The sequence below is a fragment of the Notechis scutatus genome, chromosome 10 (genome assembly GCF_049901735.1).
Source record: "Notechis scutatus isolate UNSWTSFEM ecotype Mainland chromosome 10, rNotScu1.2, whole genome shotgun sequence".
NCBI lineage: Eukaryota > Metazoa > Chordata > Lepidosauria > Squamata > Elapidae > Notechis > Notechis scutatus.
The window spans coordinates 2,103,261-2,126,451 of record NC_142018.1 but is presented as its reverse complement, the minus strand read 5'-3'; the positions used below and the strand labels follow the sequence as shown (position 1 = coordinate 2,126,451).

Sequence of the window (23,191 nt, the reverse complement as noted above, 5' to 3'; positions counted from 1 at the left end):
GATTTGGCATCAGCTGCCTTTAAGGAAGCCTCATTGATTTCAGGGATTCTTTCTTTAGGCCAAGGTGAGGATTTGGAGTCTCTTGAGACAGGATGCTGTGCAAAGCTCTCCACAAAATTTCACCCACCCTCAGAGTATTCTGCCATTCCTATTAGCCCCAATAGTTAGAGTATGAATACAGAACCACATCTGTCATTGTGAAAGCCAAACATCAACTGTTGTTTTTTTTACCATTGTGGCTTTGGGGCTTCTCTAAAACTCAGGTTAAGATTTACAACAGGAGCTGGCAGTTTGCAACAATCTAGAAGCTTTCCATTTGCGTGCATTTTATCAGCATATGTAAACCCTGACTTTTTGGATATTTGTGTTGCTTAAAGGATAGGACAGGGGGGGGGGGCAACTGAGGTGTAAAAACACACACACAAACACACACACTTAGTGAATTGCCCACCAACATGATGCTGACGGTAGCACTGATTCATCACCAAGCACAACCTTAAAACAATATTTTGGGGCAAACATGTTCAGCACTGCTCTTATGGACACAGCTAACATTCTGAGATTCCTTCCTTCTCCCAACTCCTTCAAGCTCAATCGATCCAAGATCAAAAGAAGAAAGATAACCAGCTTTTGCCTAAAAAGAGAAGTCTGAATCTAAAGATCTCCCTAAGGTCTAGCTCATTTGTCTAATTTGCCGTTTGTCTGAAATGATATTGGGTCTCCTGTTTGTGTAGGGGGTTGAACTAGAAGACTCTATAATTCTATGTTAAATTCTATGTCTGTATTACAATTATCAATACAGGGGCAAGAAGAGACAGATTGTATGTAAATATTCTTACAAAGGTCTACAAGAAGTCCAGGTCCTTGGCAATTCAAGCTGTAGCTTCTATTACAATATAACATTTGTCAAGTCCTTAAGCAATAATTGTTATTATCAATAGCATTCAGCCATAGACAGATTGGTGATTCATATCTCTTTAGGTAAACAGCTCCTAACCTTCCTTCTGGCTCTAACAGTTTAAGATGCTTATCTGTCTTTTTATTTATTTTAAAACACCCTTTATTTGAAATTGCAGAAAACTCAGGCTGGTCCAGGGTTTTACCACCACCTTCCCAATGCAAAAGCAAGAAGAAAAGCTGGAAGTTGAAGTAAACACTTTAAAGAGTCTCTATTATTTTTTTATTATAAAATGTATGATAAATTTATGAAAATTAAAATTAAAAATGTTTATTTAAAACCTCCCCTTCCATTTGTGCCCACCGCTACTAAACACAGTTCAGTAATTTGTACTTTACTTTAAACATTGGCAATTGTTGCTAGCTTATATTTAAATCCTAAAAAAAACCATCTTCCAGATGCTTAAATCTGCCCTGCTCTGTGCTATATTGTCTATAGGGAAACCATTCCTGATTGTACCTGGTTAGACTTAGCTTTATGGTAGCCCTGATAATTTATGGCAGCAAAGTGATAATTTGGAAATGTTTGCTCTGCAGCAACACTAAGGAGATATTTTTGAAATATTTCAAAAGGAAAAGGCAACAGTACCCCAAATTGGAAGAGAGGCATATACCACCAAAAGTAATGCTTTCACTGCCACCCTTGTGGTATTCCTGTGCACCCCCTGATATTCCAAACTCTTTCTCGTGGGGGATATATTTCTCCTTTTTGGACCACTTTTAACAGAAAAATTAGTGGGCATCTTTTGACATGCAATTAATCTTTTGCTTATCTGGTAAGGTGCAATTCAAGACTTCTGTTCTGAATGAAATCTGTGTCAATTAAAGTCAGCCCATCCAGGCACCAGGTTACTTTTGCAACTGCTCAAGATTTACATCTTACTCCCTCCTGCCCCTTCCTTTTATTTTAAAAAGGAATAAAAGGGAAATTGTAAAAAACAAAAAGATCAAACCCCACTATTTTTTTCTACTCATCTGTGAAGGGGGAAACTTGCAAAGTAGCTGGTTGCATTTTCAGCCTGTTGAGGCGAATAGCCCCCAAAAGCTAGGAAGGAGGTTGGTAGATTGGGGATTCAAGTCACGCTGTCAAGGCAACAGAATCAAACAACATATACGCACACTCTTACACACACACACACCACTTGCTAAAGCCCAGTCCCTCAATTGTGGCTCAAGCTGTTCACCATTTTCCCTTTCCTTTAGCATCTCCCAGGCTGGCCAACAGACACCCAATGCAACCTCTTGTAGCCTTTGCTCTGAAGCCCCTTTTCTGTAAGCACTATAAGGAACAGCTCCTCTTCAGTCTCAAAGTATCCGCAAATTGGATATTCAATATGCACACACATACAGTCACATATGTACACAGATGTACACTATTGAGAGTTTAAGTACTGTTCTTTTACACCAGATCATTTTGATAGATCTAGCTATGAAATAATGCAATAGATGTAATGTAATACGATGTAAAAGAACAGTACTTAAACTCTTCCTTATGTATACCGGGGTATACATACACACACACACACACACACACAATCCACCACCGACCCTGCCTAAAAGAGAGTATAAAGGAAGTCAGTCGCATTCCTACCAGGCGCTTCATTCCACTACTGAATTCCCTGGTTTTTCAGAGTCCGCCTCCTAAACCTGACCGAAAGGGAACTAGCGGGGATGGTTTCACCCCACGGGACAACCGCAACCCTCCCTTAGTCGAGGCAACCCGAGCTTGGCGAGGAGCGCAGATGCAGCTCCCGCCCGCGTCGGACCTCGCGCCGAGGCAGCTGCGGGGCGGCCGAGCTCAGCCGGGCTTGCATGCAGCACGTGCGCACGTCCCTCCGGAGATCGGTGTGCATGCACGCTCCCGTGTACGATGCAGACATGCAGGGCGCCCGGCGGAGTTTGCAACGGGGAAGCGAGGCAGGAGGGGGACCGCGGAGGCCTCCAACCCCCAACCCGTCGCGACCACCCCCACCCCGCCCCCGCCCGGCCCGAGGGGACCCGGCGGGGGCCAGACCCGGCCCGCGAGGCAGAAGATACCAACGTCATCAGCTCACAGCGAGGCCATGTTGAATCGCGCGGCTGCTCCGAGCCCCCTCCGCGAAGCGAGGCCCGCCGCGGCGGGCCCAGGAGGCTTCCCCGCGCCGGCGGGCGGGCGGGCGGGCGAGCGGGCGGACTGGCTCTCGGGGCGGCCGGCGTCAGGCGGGGGTCAGGGACGGTGGCGGCGGCGGCGGCGGCCCGCGGAGGAGCGGAGGGCCCCGGCAGGGCAGGGCAGGGCAGCCCGGGGGCAGAGAGGGGAGACCCGCGCCCCTTCCTGGCGGGCGGGCGGGCGGGCGGCTTCAGCGGGTGCCCAGGAAGAACATGAGGATCACGTTGACCAGCAGCAGCAGCACGATGACGGAGAAGACCACCACCGTCTGGACGTCCAGGGTCATGGTGCAGTGCAAGACGCTGTAGTGCTCCAGGTGCGGCGGGGCGGGCAGGCCGGGCGCTGTCAACCGCTGCTCGGCCAGACTGTCCATACAGCCACCATGCTCGACGGCAGCCGGCGAAGAAGAAATGGCCCGCGGCTCTCGCTCGCCGCCGCCGCCGCCGCCGAGGGGGAGGCAGGCAGGCAGGGGGGGGGCTGCTGCCGCCGCCGCCGCCGCCGAGGGAGGCCGGGAGGGGGCGGCCGGCGCGCGGCCGGGGCTCGGGAGGGAGCCGCGGGGGCGCGCGCGCGCTCCCTGCCTCGCCTGGATCCGAAACCGCCGCTGATGCACCGAGGAGCTGCCCGCCGCCGCCGCCGGGCCAAGTCCAGGCAAGGCGGGGAGCGCGCGGGAGGAGCGCGCGCCGGGCAGGGAAGCGGCCGCCAGTCCCGCGCTCCCCGGGTGGGTCTTGGCCTCCGCGGCCGCTCCCTTCGCGCTCTCGCTCGGGACGGATCCTTTGGGCGACCCCTCGGGAGGAGGCGGTCCGCTCCAAGGCGAGCGTGCGAGGTGGTAGGGGGGGGATGCCGGGGAGCGAGAGAGAACGAGAAGCGGCTCCTCTCCTTGTCTCTTTCCTGCCTGTTCAGGTCCAAATCAACCCAGCCATAAACACCTGGGCTGCACCTCTTCCATTGCACCTGCAGCCCTAGGAGACTCCTCTGCTGAACCATCCAGTATCTATTTATCTATCTAAAATCTATTTATCTATCCTTATCCCACATCTATCTATCATTTATCATCTTCCATATCGATCCATCTATATAGCTATATGGCTATCATCATCTATCATCTGTCTATATCTATCATCATCTGTATTTACCTCTCTAATCAATCTATCTCCTATCTATCTACCTCTCTCTAATCAATCAATCTATCTATCTATCTATCTATCTATCTATCTATCTATCTATCTATCTATCCATCCATCCATCCATCCATCCATCCATCCATCCATCCATCCATCCATCCATCCATCCATCATCTCCCCTGCAAAAAAAGTAGGCTTGGAACCAGAAGATGCTATTTTTTCTATCCACAGGATATTTCTACTGGGGGGGGGGGGGAGTTTCAACCCCCACTTGAAGTAACAAAACCACTTCAATTGGGAAGAAGCCCACATGGAAAGCTGTGAAAGAGTTGGAAGTCACTCATTAGCTCACTCTCTAGCAGGGATGACATTACCTAGTTGGGTAATGAAACATCTGCAAGAAAACAACCAAGGTCAGAGAGCACCCAGCAGCTCTCATTTCAACTCTGAGCCACAAATATTCACTTCTCTTAGTCACTCATGGAATAGTGTGACATCTGTGATGTGCCACAGCTGAAACAAAGGCTGCCATCATCAATGCCATGTCAACCTCAGGATTCTCATGTCACCGGACGTTGCCTTTAGAAGGAAACATGCTTTAAATAACCATAGTTAAAACACACAGACCTTGCTGGACTACCCAAACACGAGGCCCTCATAGATATTTCAAGCTATTTCGGGGGGCGGGGTAGATCTAAACTACCACATTCTTCGGCAAAAAAAAAATATTTGTGACTTTCAAACCACCTTGCTTGCCCAATATTTCTTTCTGTGAGTGTTCTAAAATTTAGTCCCCCCCCCCCATGCTGTTTTGCCTTCATTCCAACAACAACTAACTTCCATTCATAACTTGTATTAAGCCATTAATTACAGTCTACAGTCCATAATGTTGGGTTCATCAACCAAGAAACCACGAAACCCAAATACACCGCCTGGGAATATAAATCACATTATAGAATCATAGGCTTGGAATGGAGCTAGGACTTCTGGCTGCCTATCACCCTGTCCATGACAGGAATTCTCAGAACATCCCACCGAAGTTTTGCTTAAAAACTACACATAATGATGGAGCCTCTGTGATTCCAGTAGGCAGACTGTTCCATTGCTTAATGGCTGCACAGTTAGGACCTTCCTTGTTACTCCATGCTTGGATCTGCAGTTTCCACCCATGGTCCTCCAGTTAGGAATTGTTCTGTATTCTATACAGTGGTAGATTTTGTCTTCTGTACAGATGCAGATAGATAAACTCAAAACATTCATACAAAGTCTTTATTATTGGTTCATCAGGTATCCTCATAACTCACATTTGTGACAAAGTTCTTCTTAATGTCCAATCCTTTGCATATCTGTCTTGTAGGTAAAAAGATTGTTATCTCCTTATCCCTTTCCTCCCATCTCATAGCGGTAGAGGTAGAGCAGCTACCATGAGTTCAGGCAAGAGTGAAGAAACCTCCCCCAACCCATTGAGGGTCAATTTAGTGACCAATCAGGATTACAGATGTGGTCACATGACATGGACTACATTTCCCAGGCTACCTTAACTACATTTACCATGATGCATTCCCTTAAGGGGACAGCTCACAATTGCTAACTAACTCTCCAATTCCCATACACTGGCTGGACAGCACAGGAATCGTGGAGGATAAATGTATTCTGTCTTCTTTGTGGCAGACCTTCAAATCTTAAAAGATTGGTATCATCTCTCCTATCATCTCTTCCAATATTGGACGTTTTTAAGAAGAGATTGCACAACATCTGAAATGCTATAGGACAGGGGTGGGCAAAACCACGGCCTGCGGGCCACATCCGGCCCGTTGGTCTGTCCAATCCGCCCGCCCTGAAAAAAAAATCGCTGCCATTGGTCTGTCCAATCCGGCCTGCCCCTGAAAAAATCGCTGGGCGTGGCGTATTGCCCTGTGCCGTGTGGCCCCCAAAGATGCAAAACAGTGCGGAGCGATCTAGGGGTAGGAAAGAAAAGAAATTTGCAAAGGCCTCGGCTGGGAGTTCGAAATCACCTTCGAGTGCGACCTCTCCCGAAGGTGAGTCCCCGCCGATCCCCTTTTTTTTCCGGGGCTTCCAGGCTTAAACTTTGCAAAGGCAAAGCTTGCAGGCTGGAGCGTCTTCCCCGAGGAGCGGGAAGGGTTCCGCCTGGTGGCGGGGCGGGCTGCTTGGAGTGGGCTGCTTGGAGCCACCTAAAGCTAGGCCGCTGCTGGTGGAGCCTTGCCCTGCCTTGGTGCCCCGCTCCCGGCTCGGCGGTCCTGCTCGGGTGGCACTTTAAAGCTTGCTCCCAGCACCCGAGCCAAAAAGTTTGCCCACCCCTGCTATAGGATGTCCTGCTTAAGCAGGGGGTTGGGCTAGAAAATATCCAAGATGCCTTTGAACTCTGTTACTTGAAGGGCTGCCACAGGGAGGAGGGCATTGAGTTCTCCATAGCACCCAAGGGTAGGACAAGAAATCATGGGTGGAAGCTTGTCATGGAGATCCAACCTGGAAAATAAGGAGGAATTTCCTGACAGTGAAAACCATCAAGGGAACAGTTTGACTCCTGGACTTCTGGATGCCCCATTGCTGGAGGTTTTCAAGAAGAGACTGGAAAGCCATTCGTCTGAAATGATATAAGAACTCCTGCCTGAGGTAGGTGGATGGACTAGAAGACCTCCAAGGTCCTTTCCAGCCCTATGATTCTATGAAATCTTATGGTTTCAAACCCTGCTTCACTAAACATGGTTCAGATTAGACTGCTGCTCGTAGATTCATGCAGACTATTTCAATTCTCTCCCACCCACAAATGCCAGGGCTGTTCCCTCTGCAGATCTGACCATAAGTGCAGGTCTATTTAGTCTGATATTGTTTCACTAACTAAGATAGAAGGCTTTCAAGGCACTCAACATCTCTCTCTGGCTATTAATTGTGACCCGTTTCCAACTGGAAGCTAATGACTGGAAGCTACTGCAAATGGTGCATTTAAATGAATGAGTACTTGATGCATTTTTCTGAAAGTGTGCATGGCTTTAAATATGGGAGTTGATAAGCTAATTCAAAGGCTTAATCTCATTCCTACTTCACCACTTAAACATACACAATTAATTCCGTTCTACTTGCCATACATGAAATAGACCAGAGCCCAATGCCAGAGCAAGTGCATATTCCCTGTACTGCCCAGGTACGAGTCCCAGCCTATCTTAATAGACGGCTTAAAACTAGGCATTCAGAGCCTCCCTTTGGCCATCCCATTGTTAAGTGCAAAAGCGCCACATCATATGAGCAGCTCACATAAACAAACTTTTCCTTTAAAACAAAAGAAGAGAAAACTCTTTTTATCAACCAGGATGTGAAATGTTAGACAAAAATAGCTGGAGAATGTTTATACCTGGTACTGTTTTAAGCCAACCTGGACCAGAAAGATCTTCAAACAAAAGAGACCTCCGCTCACATTTGGTTTCAATGGATGACTCTGAATTCTGTGAGAAAACAACTTTGCTCTAGATACATTTTCCATTATATAATACATGACTGCATCTCCCTTTCTCAAATTTCTTTACTCTCCTAATCTCCAATATTGCAGGCTTTGCTCGTAGAAAAACTGCTATAAGCAGTTGCTTATACCATTGCTCTTTTTAGCATATCTCCCCGGCTATGAGATATCCTTTGGAGCTGTAGTGACCAAAATGCAGCATTTCCAACTGTAGCCTCGCCTTCATTTCATATAGTGGCATTATTGATTCCATTCAGTTGAATCGCAACCTTTGTTTCACAACGGAGATGAGTTAATCAGCCAAGACCATCAATAAGAGGGCAACATGGCACCTGAGGTTAAAGATACACAACCTCCCACTAGGTAACCTTTATCCATTCTGCATTAACTGTCAGACGCTGTAATGTGTGCGTCTATGACACATCCACCAAAAGCAACTCACTTTGTAACTGTTGGTAAGTTCATCCTAATCAGAAAAATATACAGGCAATCCTCAACCATAATTGAGCCCACAATTTCTGTTGCTGAGACATTTGTTAAGTGAATTATGCCCCATGTTACAACTTTCTTGCCCCAAGTTGTTAAGTGAATCACTGCAGTTAAGTTAGTAATACTGTTGTTAAGTGAATCTGGCTTGATTTTGCTTGTCAGAAAGTCGTAAAGGAGGATCACCTGATCTTGGGACATTGCAACCGTCGTAAATACGAGTCACTTGCCAAGTGTCTGAATTTTGATCATGTGACTATGAAGATGCTGCAACAGTCATAAGTGTGAAAAACTGTCATAAATCACTTTACTCAGTGCTATTGTATCTTTGAACTGTCACTAAATGAATTGCTATAACCCGAGGACTCCCTGTACATGAGCCTGCTTTGAGTGCTGTTTAGTTCAGACAATCTTTCAAGATCCTAGAACAAGTCCACAGTAAAAGAAATCTAACTAAATGCAATAGAAATCATCTGGAGGAATTTAATTTTCAGTGTAAACTGAGCTACTTTGGCTAAGATTTCCTCCTGGAGTTTTGCTGGACAGCAACCATCCCAGTAGGGAGGAGGGATCAAACAGGGAATTAGCATGGACTCATTAGGTAAACACAAGATAGTAAAGTCTGACTGTCTTTGAATGCCATTGAGCCTCATCTAGTCTTTGCCAGGTGAATCTACCAATCTGGGAAGATTCCTGTGAAATAGGCATAGATCAATCAAGTAACTATTTTGAATTCTACACACCTGGGGCCTGGTTGTTCATACCTGTCACCAGTGGATTAAATCTGCCCAGAGAATTTGAAAACACCATTTATCTAAAACAGTCTTTTCCAGTATGATATCCAGCAAATTCCCACTACTGTGTTCCAGTGCAAAAACAACAACAACACACCATTATCTGAATATCTGCAACTATTCCTTGTGCCCTGCCCCTGTAATTTCAGCATGCATTTAAAGACTCTAGGAAGGTGATTCCTCACAACCAGGGTGGATCAGGGCTCACCAAACTAAAGCTCTGCTTCATTCTCCACCTTTTAGGACAAACAGCCTTTAGAAAGTCCATATATCCTACTGCCCAGGAACTGAGACTGTCCATTCAGGTACAATGTTTCCCTGCCCTCCTCCCAAAATGATTACAATTGAGTCCTCAAATTATGAGTATAACTGAATCCAGAATTACAGTCATAAATTATGGTTACCGTAGCAGGTCACTGTGTGACCACACCCAATTTTATGACCATTTGTGTAGTGGAAATAAAGCAAAGGCCCCGATCATTAAGCAAATGCCACCGTGGTTGCCCTATTCTAGAAGAAGAGATCTTCAGCCAGTAGGATTTTGGGGAGCTATCCAAGGTCCTGTTTTCTGGTGGGGTTTTTTGCCTTTACTTTGCCTGCCCTGTCTGAATCTTCTGTCTCGGCTGCCTAAACAAAACCAATCAACTTTGGATTTCTCCTTTCAGTTCCATGTTGAGTTCTGGGCATCACATTAGGCAAGATTCAGTGGAATTAGAAAAGGCTCAGAGTATGCAATAAAGATGAAGAGCTCAAAAATATGAGTCTTCTCAAGACTAAGGGAGGAGGTAGTACACTCACCAGAGTCAGCCAGAAAAAAAGGTTTGAGGCCCATTCTTCTCCATTCCAGAATGCAAGTCATGGAGTAAGGTTAGGGCAAGTAGATTCTGACTGAGTATTGGGGAAACCTTCAATAGTTCAACAGTGGCATCATTGAAGGACATAAGTGGCAGATTCACATTGCTGGATGTGTTGAAGTGGAGGCTGGATACACGAGGCATGAAAACTAACTGGGTGACTTTGGGTCTATCCTTCTGTCCCAGCCAGCCCACCTTACAGGGTTGTTGCTGTGTCAAAAATAGGAAGAGGAAGGTGGGTTGGATGTATTTGCTGCCATGTGCTATTTGTAAAAAATAATAAAGTCAAGATATAAATAAATATGTGGTTTGCCCACTGAGATTTCTATGTGAAGTGCAAACTGATTTCCAATATTATGCAAACAAGAACAGCAAATGGTTGAATTTTATAGCACAAGTACAACAAGAAAGAAATAAAAATAGAGCCAGGTACAGTATTCAATGGGTTTTTTTTTAGGCATTCTGTCATCTGGGAATGAAGATGTAATTGTTATGGGACTCCTTAGATTCTAAGCAATTAACTCTCCTTATTCAATACTTCAGATAGGGGTACAACAGCCATAATCTCCAAGCCACAAGATCAATAATAGGATTTGTGTTCGGTTAGAAGAAATCGAATAATTCTAGAAATAGAGGAATAGTTGAGGAGGATTTGGAAGGGGAGAATGAAAGTATCAGATATCTGATCTGGGAGCAATTTCCATGTATCAATACCAGCCATTTACTCTACTGCATTGCTGATCAGATTTTTATCTTTCCAGACATTACTGGCCATTCCATTATGTTACGATCTTGAAGCAAAGACTAGAAATCCAGTGCAACTAGCAGATGCAAAAATACCCCAGGGAGAAACTAATATGAATAACCAAAGAGTATATACTCTACTGAAAAGAGGTGGAATTCAGAGTCTTTTAAGAACTTCATAAAGGCAAAAACGGTGCATCAGATGTTAACAGAACATAATTCATCCCATAGCATTTAGACATTATTTTCTCATTTTTGCAATTCATTCCTCCTGAATTTCTGATAGTAGCAGGAGAATCTTAGATTATTGTCTAAGGAAACCTGAGCCAGAAATCAATTACTCTTTCAAATCTCACCAAATTCTTGAATGGTTTGGAAAAATACATTTCATTCCAATCCTAATTTTTATTCTCAGTCTTTTTAGACCATCAACACCCACTTGGAATGAATAAGAACCCTGTTAGAAAAGACAGAGAAATGCCAGTCTTCTTATAAAAGTTTGCATTAAAATTTCGACAGCCATGATTGACATTATTGATGGGAGTTTCTATACAATGGACAATCATTATATAAAAAGAATATAATACAGAAGAAAGTGATTTGATCATGGATTTTGTTTGTATGATTGCTGATCACCTGGAATCTATAGATTCTGACGGTAGATATTTTACAGATGGTACTTGACTTAACCACTTGTTTAGTGACCATTCAAAGTTACAACGGCACTGTAAAAAGTGACCTGTGACCAGTTTTCAAGCTTATTACCGGTGCACCATCCCTAGGGTCGTGTGGTCAAAATTCAGATACTTGGCAACTGGCTCAAATTTATGACAATGTTTACCTTTTGGGACCTTCTGACAAGCAAAGTCAATGGGGAAGCCAGATTCACTTAACAGCCATGTTACCAACTTAACATCTGCAAAGATTCACTTAACAACTGTGGCAAGAAAGGTCATAAAATGGGGCAAACCCACTTAACAACTGTCTTGCTTAGTGACAGAAAAATTTGGGCTTAATTGTGGCCGTAAGTCAAGAATCACTGGACATGTGAAGAACAGCTAAATCAGCAGGTCCCATCGCTTCCTTGATCCCCAGATGGGTTAAATTTATAACCTTCATTGTAGCTTTTTGGGGATCAAGGAAGTGATGGTTCTGGGGCAGAAAGGAAGATCTGTTGTGTAGAGTTTTAAAAGAATCAATAGAAACCCCTTTTGTTATCAGTTACAGGAAGTCACACCTGATTTTATTACCTTGTTTGCAATGGTTGTTAAGTAAACCACTGCAGTTGTTAAATGAGTCACTTGGTCATTAAGCAAATCCAGATTCCTCCATTGACTTGCTTGTTGAAAGCCAGCCGAGAAGTTCATAAATGGAGGTCATATGACCCTGGAATACAGCAACTGTTGCAAATACACTTGGCCACTTGCCAAGCACTCTGTGGGATCCTGCAACTGTCATAAGTGTGAGCACTCTTTTTCCAGTGCCATTGTAAGTTTGAATGATCACTAAATGAATGATTGAAGTGAAGGATTACCTGCATCCAGGACTCCACATTCAGGTAGAAATCTGAATTGGGACCATTCAGAAGCATTCCTAGCTGTAAAATATAGTTAATTGCCAGTAAAATATTTGGCTTATATGTTCAGTACCACCAATATGTAACAAAAAGTATTGACAATGAAGCTGAACAATTAAAATTTTTAAAAAATGAATAGATTCAAAATGAGGGGAAAACATGAAAAAAGCAGTGGATCAAAGTGTCTATTGCCAATTAGCCAGTCAATGCAATCCTAGGCTGCATTAATAGAGAGATAGAATCAAGATTATATGAAGTTCTAGTACCGCTTTACAAAGCCACAGTAAGATCACACTTTTAGATTGCATCCAGTTTTGGTCACCGCAATATAAAAGAGATGCTCAGACTGTGGGAAAAAAATGCAGAGAAGAGCAACAAGAATGATTAGGGGGCTGAAAGTTAAAACATTCAAAGAATGGTTGTAGGAATTGGGTACGTCGATCCGGAATAACATGATAGCAGGGTTCCAATATTTGAGGAGCTACAACAAAGAAGAGAGGGACAAACTATTTTCCAAAGCACCAAAAGGCAAGAAAACAAAACAAATGAAAACAAACCAAAAAGACAAGCAACCTACAAATAAGGAGAAATGTCCTAATGGTGAAAACAATCAACCAATGGAACAACTTGCCTTCATAAGTTGGGGAGCTCCATCATTGGAGGCTTTCAAAAACAGACTAGACATCCATTTGTCTGAAATGGTGTAGGGTCTCCTGCTTGAGCAGGGGGCTGGACTAGAAGACCTCCAAGGTCCCATCCAACTCTATTATTCTTCTATGTTCTATGCCGTTGCTTTCTAGCATATTTAAAAAACCTCTGTCTCTGCAAATTGCATAAAGTTTCGTCTATTGATCTGATTCCCAGCAGCGATATATTTTGCATCAAAATGACCTTTTGTCTATTTTAACTATATTTCCCTACTATCTTTACAAAAGTGCTTGCATTTCCTTCCAGGCATTACACAGGATTCTTTGGCTATTTCTGCCTGTTAATCTGCACAACAGTTCACCACAAAATGACCTATCATCAATCTCTCAATAGCCATCCCTAGCCTTCTGTAAAAGCTACTTTCTGGCATAGGTGACACCATGCAAAATCCTCTGTTTGCTTATCCCCGTTGGGTGACTGATAATTAAGAGATGATCTGAAAGCCATTTTCTACCATTCAAAAGGTTATCCCACAGATGACTGGACAAATTTATTTTCTGTTGCTCCAGAAGATAAAATGTAAGTCTTAGGTTTGTTTCTTAATGTGTTGTGTCTGCCTTTGAATATGCCTGCAGATATTCCTTCCAGCATAAGCTCTACATGTGCTCCAATTTTATTAGAATTTTTAAAAACGTGAAATACTCTTGCAAAGCAGTGGCCTCAAGCTTTTTGATTTTCAGGAATGTTTCTCCAATATCCCTTTGGAATTCCTTAAAAATAAAGGAAGTCGGGTTGCTGGTTATGGCAGCTACTTTGAGTGAATGTCTCTATAGCATACCCTTATACACTTGAAATTCCAATAGTGTTCACCTGCCCTGATGCAAATCAATGGTCTTGGAACGTCAACTAAATATTAAAAAGGACTTCTGGATAGTGAAGTTTGTCTAGCAGAGGACCGAACTGGGAAACTCTTCTTGGCTTAGAGGTGTCTTCAGCAGAGGCTGAAGAACACCCCAAAGAACTGCCTTAGCTGCGGAGGTCTTTTTCAGAAGTCAGTAAACAAACTTTGAGGTCCAGCCCAAGTCTTTGATTTGAAAGATCCCATCTCTTCTCAGAAATAGCCCATTAGGATCTGCAGAAACCATCTCCATGGATATGTAATCCTGCAACCCTATGGATGGATGGATGGATGGAAGGAAGGAAGGAAGGAAGGAAGGAAGGAAGGAAAACAAAGGGTGGGGGAGGGAAGGGGAGGGGAAAGGGAGGGAGGGAGTTGGCTAAAGCATTATTACTGGCATGTGATAATGACCAAACAAGTTTGGTTGAGAATCAGGTATCCCTGTCCCTCTTCATCTCTGTCATGCTGATGAATAAATGAATAAGTAATTAATGCTATTTCATGGTCTTCAGAGATGGAAAGGGCCAGCCTGTGAAGCTGCACCGGTCCTTTAGAGAACAGCAAGACTGGAGGAAAAGCCTCTCCAGAAAGTCAAAAGTGAATCTCATTATCTTCCATTACCACGGGCCCTCCCCAGGGAAGACCATAGGGCTTTCTTTGGGAAGAGCTTTAATTTTTTTTTTTTTAATGATGCAATCCACTCCTGAAAATGTTACCAGCAAGACACAGCTTGTGTTGCTCCAGCACTGTGTGGGGACGTGGTTTGAATATTTGATTCAGGTTCTGGGGGAGGTGGGTCTGAGAGACGGGTAGATCATGTGGGAGGGGAGGAGTGGGCAAAGGGGATAAATACAGTGATGGATGAGCACTCGGTGCGCATGCAAATAACACACATAGCTTGCCACTGAAGGATCATGATTCAGATCACAGAATTATCTAATGGATTTGATATTTATTCGGGGGGAGGGGGGATGCCAAAGCAAAGAAACTATTCAGCAAAATAGCCTGCACATGATTTGCACAAAAAGGTCTCAGCTATCAACAAGAGTAAGCAAACTACCAGTAATTTCTCCCAGGTTATGAATCAGAGATTTACAAGAGATCCCCAAAGATTCCCCTAAGGGAAAGTGAGGCATACTCATGCCAAAAATGTTTTTTGAAAACAGGAGGGGAAAGGGGAAGGGGAAGGAGGAGGAGGAGGAGGAGGAGGAGGAGGAGGAGGAGGAGGAGGAGGAGGAGGAGGAGGAGGAGGAGGAGGAGGAGGAGGAGGAGGAGGAGGAGGAATGGTATGAGGACGGTATGAGAGATGGAAGGATAGTTATTGACATTTGAGATTAGTTGGTGGGGGAGGGGAATGATAGGTTCTGACAAGATGGTGGGGGGAATGGAAAGATTGTGTTTTTTCTTTGCAGTCAATTGGTCTTAATACTCTCTGAGAGACATTGTGGTTACTTGGGGTTTTATCTGTGACCTCAGGGTCACCTGAATTAGAGGTGTGTAATCTTGGAAAAGGCAAAATTGAGGATACGTGGTGTCAAATTCCTCTCCCCCCATTTTTCTTCTTCTTCCACAAAAAGAAACATTTTATTTTATTTTTTAAAAATAAAAACCAGTGTTAATACAACTATGACCTGGATGACTGAGAATCTTCTTAGATGTGAGGCATAATGTTATCTCAGCTACAAAAATCTAACATATCACTCCTAATCACAGAGAGAGAGAGGGAGGGAGGGAGGGAGAGAGAGAGAGTGAGAGAAAGAGAGAGGGGGGGATGCTCTTCCCTGACCTGTCATATACTGTAAGGCCAAGTGGATAAGGTAGAATCCTAACAGAGCTCTAATGTTTATTCAGGTTAATGAATTCAACCTTCCTGTCATTCAAGGGAGTTTATATTCATATCCAGGATTTGGGATGGGATCTACAAATTGAGCCCACTATTCCCAGAACTACCAAGTCTGCTTCTCAAAATGTATTTATTAGTTTCTTTGTTTATAACATTTATGTAGCCACCCATCTTTCAACCAACTCTGGGAGGCTTTATAAATATTTTAAATAAACAAACAAACAAATAAATAAATAAATAAATAAATTTTATTCACAGGTATCACACTGATCTGGAGGCCACTTACTGTATATCTGAGGTTTGCACTGGGAATGTGACAACTTGCCATAGCCAACTTGCCGCAGGAAAACTCGCCGTGGGACAATTTACCAATTCTATTTAATTATTTATAATAAGTAAAAATTGTTTCAATTTTTGCCGTTTACGTTTCAATCTGTCCCTCCTTTTGCATCCTTTCTTTAATGATTCTATTTCACCAATTCTTTGGTATTAGTGTAACTCTTGTCCCGTGGCAAGTTGGCCGTGGCAAGTTAGCCATGGTGAGTTCTGCTGAATCCCAAACTGGGAAGTCAGGGATGCAAAGGTGCAAGGAATTGGGGTGGAGGGGCAGGTTTTGCTAAATGCCCCTTTCCTGGATTGAAACCAGCAGGTAGATACTGAAGACATCACTTGTCAAGAGAGCATCTCTTGGAAAACTGCCATCCTGTCAATTCCTTTGCAAAGCTCCTCTTTTACCGAACCCGGAACCTGTTCCCACTGCAGCAGCTTTGCTGTGATTCCCTCACCCCGTATCTTTCCTCCCCCCACCTTTTTTTTTTTTTTTTTTACTTTAAGCATGATTCTCACAGATGCCTGAGAAAGGGTACCATCTTCCCCACAAAGTACCAAGTTCCAAAGATGTCCCTCCCCCCAAATCTCCTCCTCCAGCTGGCCTGAGGGAAATTAGAAGAAAGCCATGAAATGGCCAAATGCACGAGGGGGAAAGGATTCTCAAAGAGACCCAGGGGAAGGGGAAAGGAAAGGGAGGGGAAAGAGGGAGGGAGTGGGGAAGGGAGGGAGGGAGGGAGGGGCAGGAGAAGCTGCCTGAACTCACCAAGCCAGATAGGAGGAATTCTAGTGCTGAAGGGAAAATGCCAACCAGCCAGCAGTTACTGAAAAAGCCCAGAGAAACTCTGCTTTATTTCCTCCTCCCCCCACCATTAATCCCCCCCTTTCCCTGGTCCATTGTCCCAGAAGAGGAGGAAGCTGCTTCCCTTCTGCTTCTTAAATTTGGCACCTTGCTCGGAAACCTAATCCACCATCTCCCTCCCACTCCCACGCAAACCCACCCACCTCATGCTTTGGAAACGAGCAAAAGCAGAAGCCAGCAAAGTATTGAACCAATAATCCTCAGCCCCACCAGAACCATAACTCTGCCTTCCCAATCTCAGAACAACCCCCCCCCACAGTTCTCCATGCAGGTTCTCCTCCCTCCCCCTTATTTCTGGCCTGGAGACCTTCTGATGTGCAGAGTCAGCAACTAGGCCTCTCCTTGGAAAACTGCCTTTTCTACTTGCTAGCAAGTGGTAGTTTTTCTACTTCCTTTTCTCTCCATCTGCTAGCGGAATACCCCACTCTCGGTTCCCTGAAATCCTCCCTCCAGAGGCTCCAGGAAACTTACTCTGTTACACACACACACACACACACACACACACACACACACACACACAAACACACTAGACCTTGCTCCTCATCTTTTCAAGCTTTGGTTGCATTTCCCTAGCATACACCTTTTTTTGCCCAGATCAGAATATGAACAGAAAGTTATACAAGAGATTTCCTATATTCAAAAAGTAAAGATGAGTAAAGGGAAAGATAGGAGTGTTGGAGGGATGGAAGGGTGGGTGGAGCAATGGAGGGATGGAGAAAGGGATTGAGGGATGGATGGATAAGGGAGAGAGGGAGGGGAGAAGGCTGAACAGTTGGATGGATGGGTGGGTGGAGGGTGGGAAGGAGAGCAGAGGAGGGAGGGATTGAGGGAGAGATGAACAGTCAGATGGATGAATAGATGGATGGAAAAAAAGAAGCAGGGAGAGGTTGCAGGATGGTTGGATGGTTGGTTGGTTGAGTGGATGTATGTATCTATGTATAGATGGAGGAATGGAAGATGGAAGGAGGGAGGGAGGGAAGGTTGGAGAGTTGGTTGAATGAGGAATACAGAAAACTGCTCTGCTCCTCTGCCTTCTGCTTAAGATGAAAGGGCAGGTAGAATCACTGCAAAGGAAGTTGATCAAAATCTGCACACTTGGCAACGGGTTCCTCTTTATGACAGCCACCGTGTCCTGGGGTCATGGGATCACCTCTTGGGACCTACGGACAAGCGAAGTCAATGCCAGACTCACCTAACAACTGTGGCAAGAAAGGTTTTAAAATGGGGCAAACCTCACTTAACAAACTGTCTCACTTAGCAACAGAAATTTGGGGCTCAGTTGTAGTCCTAAATCAAGGACTACTTGTCCTTTATATGCAGAATTGATAGACTGCGATGGAAGCTAAGCTGACATCAGAAAGAAGGCACAGACATCCTGCCGTCACCAGGCAAATAAGATCATTACATCATGGACTTGCGTGATGATGTCATGGTCTGTGAGCTGTTTCTCACAGACACCAACAATGATAGGAAGCAGAACTAATTTTGTTCTAAGGAGATTAAAATATCCTTCAAGCCCTTTCCCACTCCAGTCCCCTCCGAAGACACTGAGAACACTCATCACCTCAAATTCTCCTCTTTGAGAGTCTCAAAAGCAAGCTCACATTCATCAAACCAAGTGAATAATAGCAGAATAACAGAGTTGGAAGGGACCTTGGAGGTCTTCTAATCCAACCCATTGCTTAAGCAGGAGAACCTCTTCCATCTCAGACAAGTGGCTGTCCAGTCTCTTCTTAAAAGCCTCCCGTGATGGAGCATCCATGACTTCTGAAGGCCAGCCATTCCACTGGTCAATTGTCCTCACTGTCAGGACGTTTCTTCTTAATTCCAGGTTGCTTCTCTCCTTGATTAGTTTCCATCCATTGTTTCCAGTCTTGCCTTCTGGGGCTTTGGAAAATAGGTGAGAAACCAGTATGGGAAAAACACACAAACCAGAGATATGTTCTGCTTTGCAATAACTTCAGATCTTCCTGGCCTTGTCCTCAAGCATGGTCTTGTTTTCCCAGGTTATTAGATTTGACCAGCTGTCTGCACTGACAAGCTACTTAGCCAGGCCTGGGGGGCTACCCAGCAAGCCCACGTCCTGAGGACAAAGTCTCTTTTTTGCATTTTCACATGTTGGTAAGACGGCAACAGGGAAAGCCACAGAAAAAAAGTGAGGACTTAGGAGACACCTTTGACTGTATTTTTCAACATCAGATGAGTCTTGTATTGAATGGGGGGGGGCTTCTACACAGCTGCACCTCCCTGCTAACTCTCCTCGGCCTAATTTGATTTGCTAATATTCTTTGAGGAATCCTCGGCACCTCGGCACACACACAAACGCATCACGAGCTTGCCAGGTTTGACGTGTTGTTCAGTCCTGTTACCTGTTATTGGTTGCCCGAACCGACTTATTCAGGAAGTGAGAATTAATAACCATCAGGCAAATTAAACTCACCGCGTATGCTCAGCAGAGAAAGGGGCACATGCCTTAGTCTGCAGCCATCACGTCTGAGAGGGTACAAGCCTCTCTTGTGCATGTGCACGGCAATAAGAATCACCATGATAAGGTAAAGCTGCATTATAGCAGTTCCACCATCGTCTTCTTTGTGCAAAGCAGATATATTTCTTTCCAATGCTCAAGAAAGAAGAGAGAGAAAGAAATGTTTTAGTCTAAGGTGGGGGCTGAAGCAAGGAAGGTGCGTCCATTGTGGCAACCAAATCTTCTAAAGTTCCACTGTTTGAATTCACAGAAGATGAATTAGGAGAGATGGGTCTTAGATCTTAGAGGTCTTCTAGTCCAAGGCCCCCAAACCCCTGGTCTGTTGTGGTTAGCCAGCAGCAGGTGCAGATGGCTGAGGAAAGGGAGGACTCTGATGAAGGGCCAGGACCATCAGGGAGTGGACTGCTCCCTTCAGAGATTGTGGGGGCTGGCAGCAGTGACGAGGAGGTTCCCGAGGAGCCTGTGCCAAGTGCACGTGCACAAAGGATTGCTTGGAGGAAAGAACATTCACAGCAGCCCAGGCAACTCGGGAGTAAGGCTGCAAGGTAATGGGTCCTCCCTCAAGAGGATAAAAGCAGGGGTGGGATTCAAATTTTTTAATAACCGGTTCTGTGGGCGTGGCTTAGTTGGTGGGCATGACTTGGTGGTCATGTTATTGGCTGTGCGTGGCCAACTCAATATTACTCACATCGAGGCACGCATCTCCTCGCCTGGCCTCTCGTGACTGTGGGGATGCTGCAACAGTCATAAGTGTGAAAAATGGTCATAAGTCACTTTTTTCAGTGCCATTGTAACTTTGAATGGTCACTCCACACAAGCAAAGTACCAGCAAAGGAGGGGAAAAAAACTCCAGGGAAGTTCCTGAGACAGGAAGTCTAGTCCTGCCAAGAATGTAATAAGGGTTAATGGAGAGGCAGTTTCTGTAAGCAACACCAGACTGTTTCCTTCCTGCCTTCCTTACAGGATTAGGCCAGTAATTTCTTCTAACAACCAGTTCTCCGAACTGCTTAGAATGTTAACAGCCGGTTCTAGCGAATAGGTGTGAACTGGTAGAATCCCACCCCTGACTAAAACATATGATGAATGGTTGCAAGAACAGGGTATGTCTATTTGAATGAAGAGAACGACCAGGGGTGACATGATAGCAGTCTTCCAATATTTGAGAGACCGCTATAGAGAAGAAAGGATCAAACTATTCTTCAAAGCAATCGAGGGCAGAACAAGAAACAATGGATGGAAACTAATTAAGCAGAGAAGCAGTTTCCTAACTGTGAGGACAGTTAACCAATGAAACAACTTGCCACCAGAAGTTGTAGGTGCTCCATCACTGGAGGTCTTTAAGAAGAGATTGGACAGCCATTTGTATGGAATGGAATAAGACCTCATGTTTCTGCACAGGGTTGGAAGGTCAATTCCAACTCTGTTATTCTGCATTATGTACATCTAAAGATTTGGGATTCCAACTTACATCAGCCTAAGCTAACCTGATCAATAGCAAAGGATCATAAGAACTGCCATCCCAAACATTGGAAAGTGACCAGTTTAGAATAGAATAGAGCTGGAAGGGACCTTGGAGGTCTTCTAGTCCAGCCCCCTGCTCAAGCAGAAGAACCTATACCATTTTAGATAAGTGACTATCTAGTCTCTTCTTAAAAGCCTCCAGTGATTGAGCGCCCACGATTTCTGGAGGCAAGCTGTTCCACTGGTTAACTGTCCTCACTGTTAAGAAGTTTCTCTTTAATTCCAGGTTGCTTTCTCTCCTTGATTAGTTTCCATCCATTGCTTCCTCTCCTGCACTCAGCTGCTTTGGAAAATAATTTGACCCCCTTTTCTTTCTGGCAACCCCTCAAACACTGGAATATTGCTCTCATGTCACCCTAGTCCTTCTTTTCTTTAGACTAGCCAAACCCATATGGTTTAGTCTCCAGGCCTTTGATCGTCTTAGTTGCTTTGCTCTTCTCTGAACTTTTTCCAAACTTTTCCCCTATTTTCATACCATTCCGGACAAATGCCTCTCCAATCCCATCTCCAGTGATGAAGAAATCTCCCCTCAAATATTGGGAAACTGTTTTCATGTCAGCCCTGGTCCTTCTGTTCACTGGATTAGACTTCGCTTGCTTAAAAGAAGATGAGCTCACAGCAAGGATTTCTTTCGGACTCTGGCTTGATTAAGGCAGACTAGTAAGCCAAGAAGCTCCTTCAGAATTAATGCCCACTTTCAAAATCTTTGCTCATTACATTTTATACAGCCATGTTCTGAAAAGGCTCATTTTTAAAATGTATCAAAATCAGGGACAAGTACAACTGGAACGGAAGACAAATGTGTGCAAAGGTTCTCCTATGCCACAATTGCCACCTGCTCCTCAAGCAAGAGTTGTGGGGCCCAGATTGCACCCTGCATCTGTCCAGGGCAGTGCAATGCCAATCAGCACCCAAAGTGGCAAAGTCCTGGAGCCAGTGGGCCCCGAAATCCACAGCCACTCAGTCTTGCTAAAGTTGTGGCTTAGGGCACCTTGTGAACTCAGCCAGAATGTACCAGGGTATTCTAACCGCAGCAGGAGCCGAAAAAACGAGGGAGCTGAAATTGCCAACACGTGAGACAACATGGCATCTCTTTCCAAAACAGCCTGGCCTCAAATTTAAATCTGTGGAGGAGGGGCAGGCTCTTCTAAAAGAGAATGCCATAGTGACAGAAGGCAATCAGGAGCCATTTGTTTCCCAGGCTCCAGAGCAGAGGGCAGCTCGGCCGTTTCATCTCAAACCAAGAGCAGATTCAACCCTCTCTTCCTAAAATAAACCTGAGCCTAACATAATGCATGAAGCAGAGTCATCTTGACCCCGTTCACACAAAACGAACAAGCATACATAGGGCTTTCGTTGGGGAGAACTGAAGGGGAAGCAGTGTTCCTGGAGTAGCTCTTTGGAGGGAAGGAGAGCAAGGTGATTTTATCTTTTCCTCCTCCGCTGCCATTGCATAAAAGAGGCCTCCACATCTGCAAATACAGCTGCCAACGCACCCGTTGCTGGCTCCAGGCCAAAGTCTCTAGGTTAGTATAATTGCCACTTGGCTGATTCCAAGCCAGGAAAGAGCAGAGCTTCGGCAAGAATTATCAGCTGGAGCTATAAATACAGGAGATATGCAGAGAAGCGACTCAGCCAATTGGGCCTTGACACTGGCTGAAGAAGGCAAGGTGGAGGTGATGGCATTGCTTTAAATATTTAATCGGAAATTAAAACATGAAAGCCTTTCTATTTTTAATTATTCAATCACTTCTGAAAGATCGCTGAAGCCCGCACTCTCTAACATTTGAAATTAAGCTGTGTCGCAATTAAATAGCACATCCTCCTACAGTGCAATAAAACACAAGTGCTGTGCACACTTTGGAAACCATTTGGTGACAGTGTGTTGGACTTCACACCAGGATGGTACTCTCTGCTTTATATTCAGTCGCCTCACCTCACCCCTGACCTTTTCTTTTTTTGCTTCTGCACAAAATAGGGAACAAAGGTAGGGCTGCTTTAAGAGCCACGTTAATTGCCACAAGTTCTTGAAAGCGGCTGCATCTTCACTCAGGCTCACAGTGAAGGTTGAAAAAAAATGGGCTGCTTCAATGTGTGGTGCTCCCACAACCTTCAAAGCAGCTCCCAATTTAAAGGTATGCACTCCCTCCATCTTGAGATGGACAAAAATTGGGATCAGAAATCACTTGAAGCCAGAATACAGGCAGTCCTTGACTTACAATCACAACTGAGCCCAGAATTTATGTTGCTAAGTGAGAAATTTGTCAATGGGAGTCTTGCCCCATTTTATGACTTTTTTGCCACATTTGTTAAGTTGATCACTGCAGTTGTTAAATTAGTAACCTGGTTGTTAAGTGAATCTGGTTTCCCCCATTGACTTGGCTTGTCAAAATATCACAACAGATCATACGACCCCGGGACATGGCAACCGTCATAAATATGAACCAATTGTCA

At 44.7% G+C, this 23,191-nt stretch overlaps 2 protein-coding genes across 6 annotated transcripts in view; both read right to left on the bottom strand.

Moving 5' to 3' along the window:
- Positions 1 to 3,604, bottom strand: part of LOC148129729 (uncharacterized) — a 131,267-nt gene extending 127,663 nt beyond the window's left edge. The window contains exon 1 of the mRNA XM_087971963.1: positions 3,012 to 3,604. Within this exon, the coding sequence (XP_087828089.1) occupies positions 3,294 to 3,476 (183 nt within the window). The 5' untranslated portion in view covers positions 3,477 to 3,604 and the 3' untranslated portion in view covers positions 3,012 to 3,293. The remainder of the gene's footprint in view (positions 1 to 3,011) is intronic.
- The window catches only part of ARHGEF9 (Cdc42 guanine nucleotide exchange factor 9), a 262,693-nt gene that overhangs the window by 142,025 nt on the left and 97,477 nt on the right, over positions 1 to 23,191 (bottom strand). The window contains exon 1 of one of the 5 annotated variants that reach the window (XM_087971962.1): positions 3,012 to 3,557. The exons of the other annotated variants lie outside the window; for them this stretch is intronic. The gene's annotated coding sequence lies outside the window, so the exon portion shown is untranslated. Of the gene's footprint in view, positions 1 to 3,011; positions 3,558 to 23,191 lie in introns of those variants that run through there. 5 annotated transcript variants of the gene reach the window in all.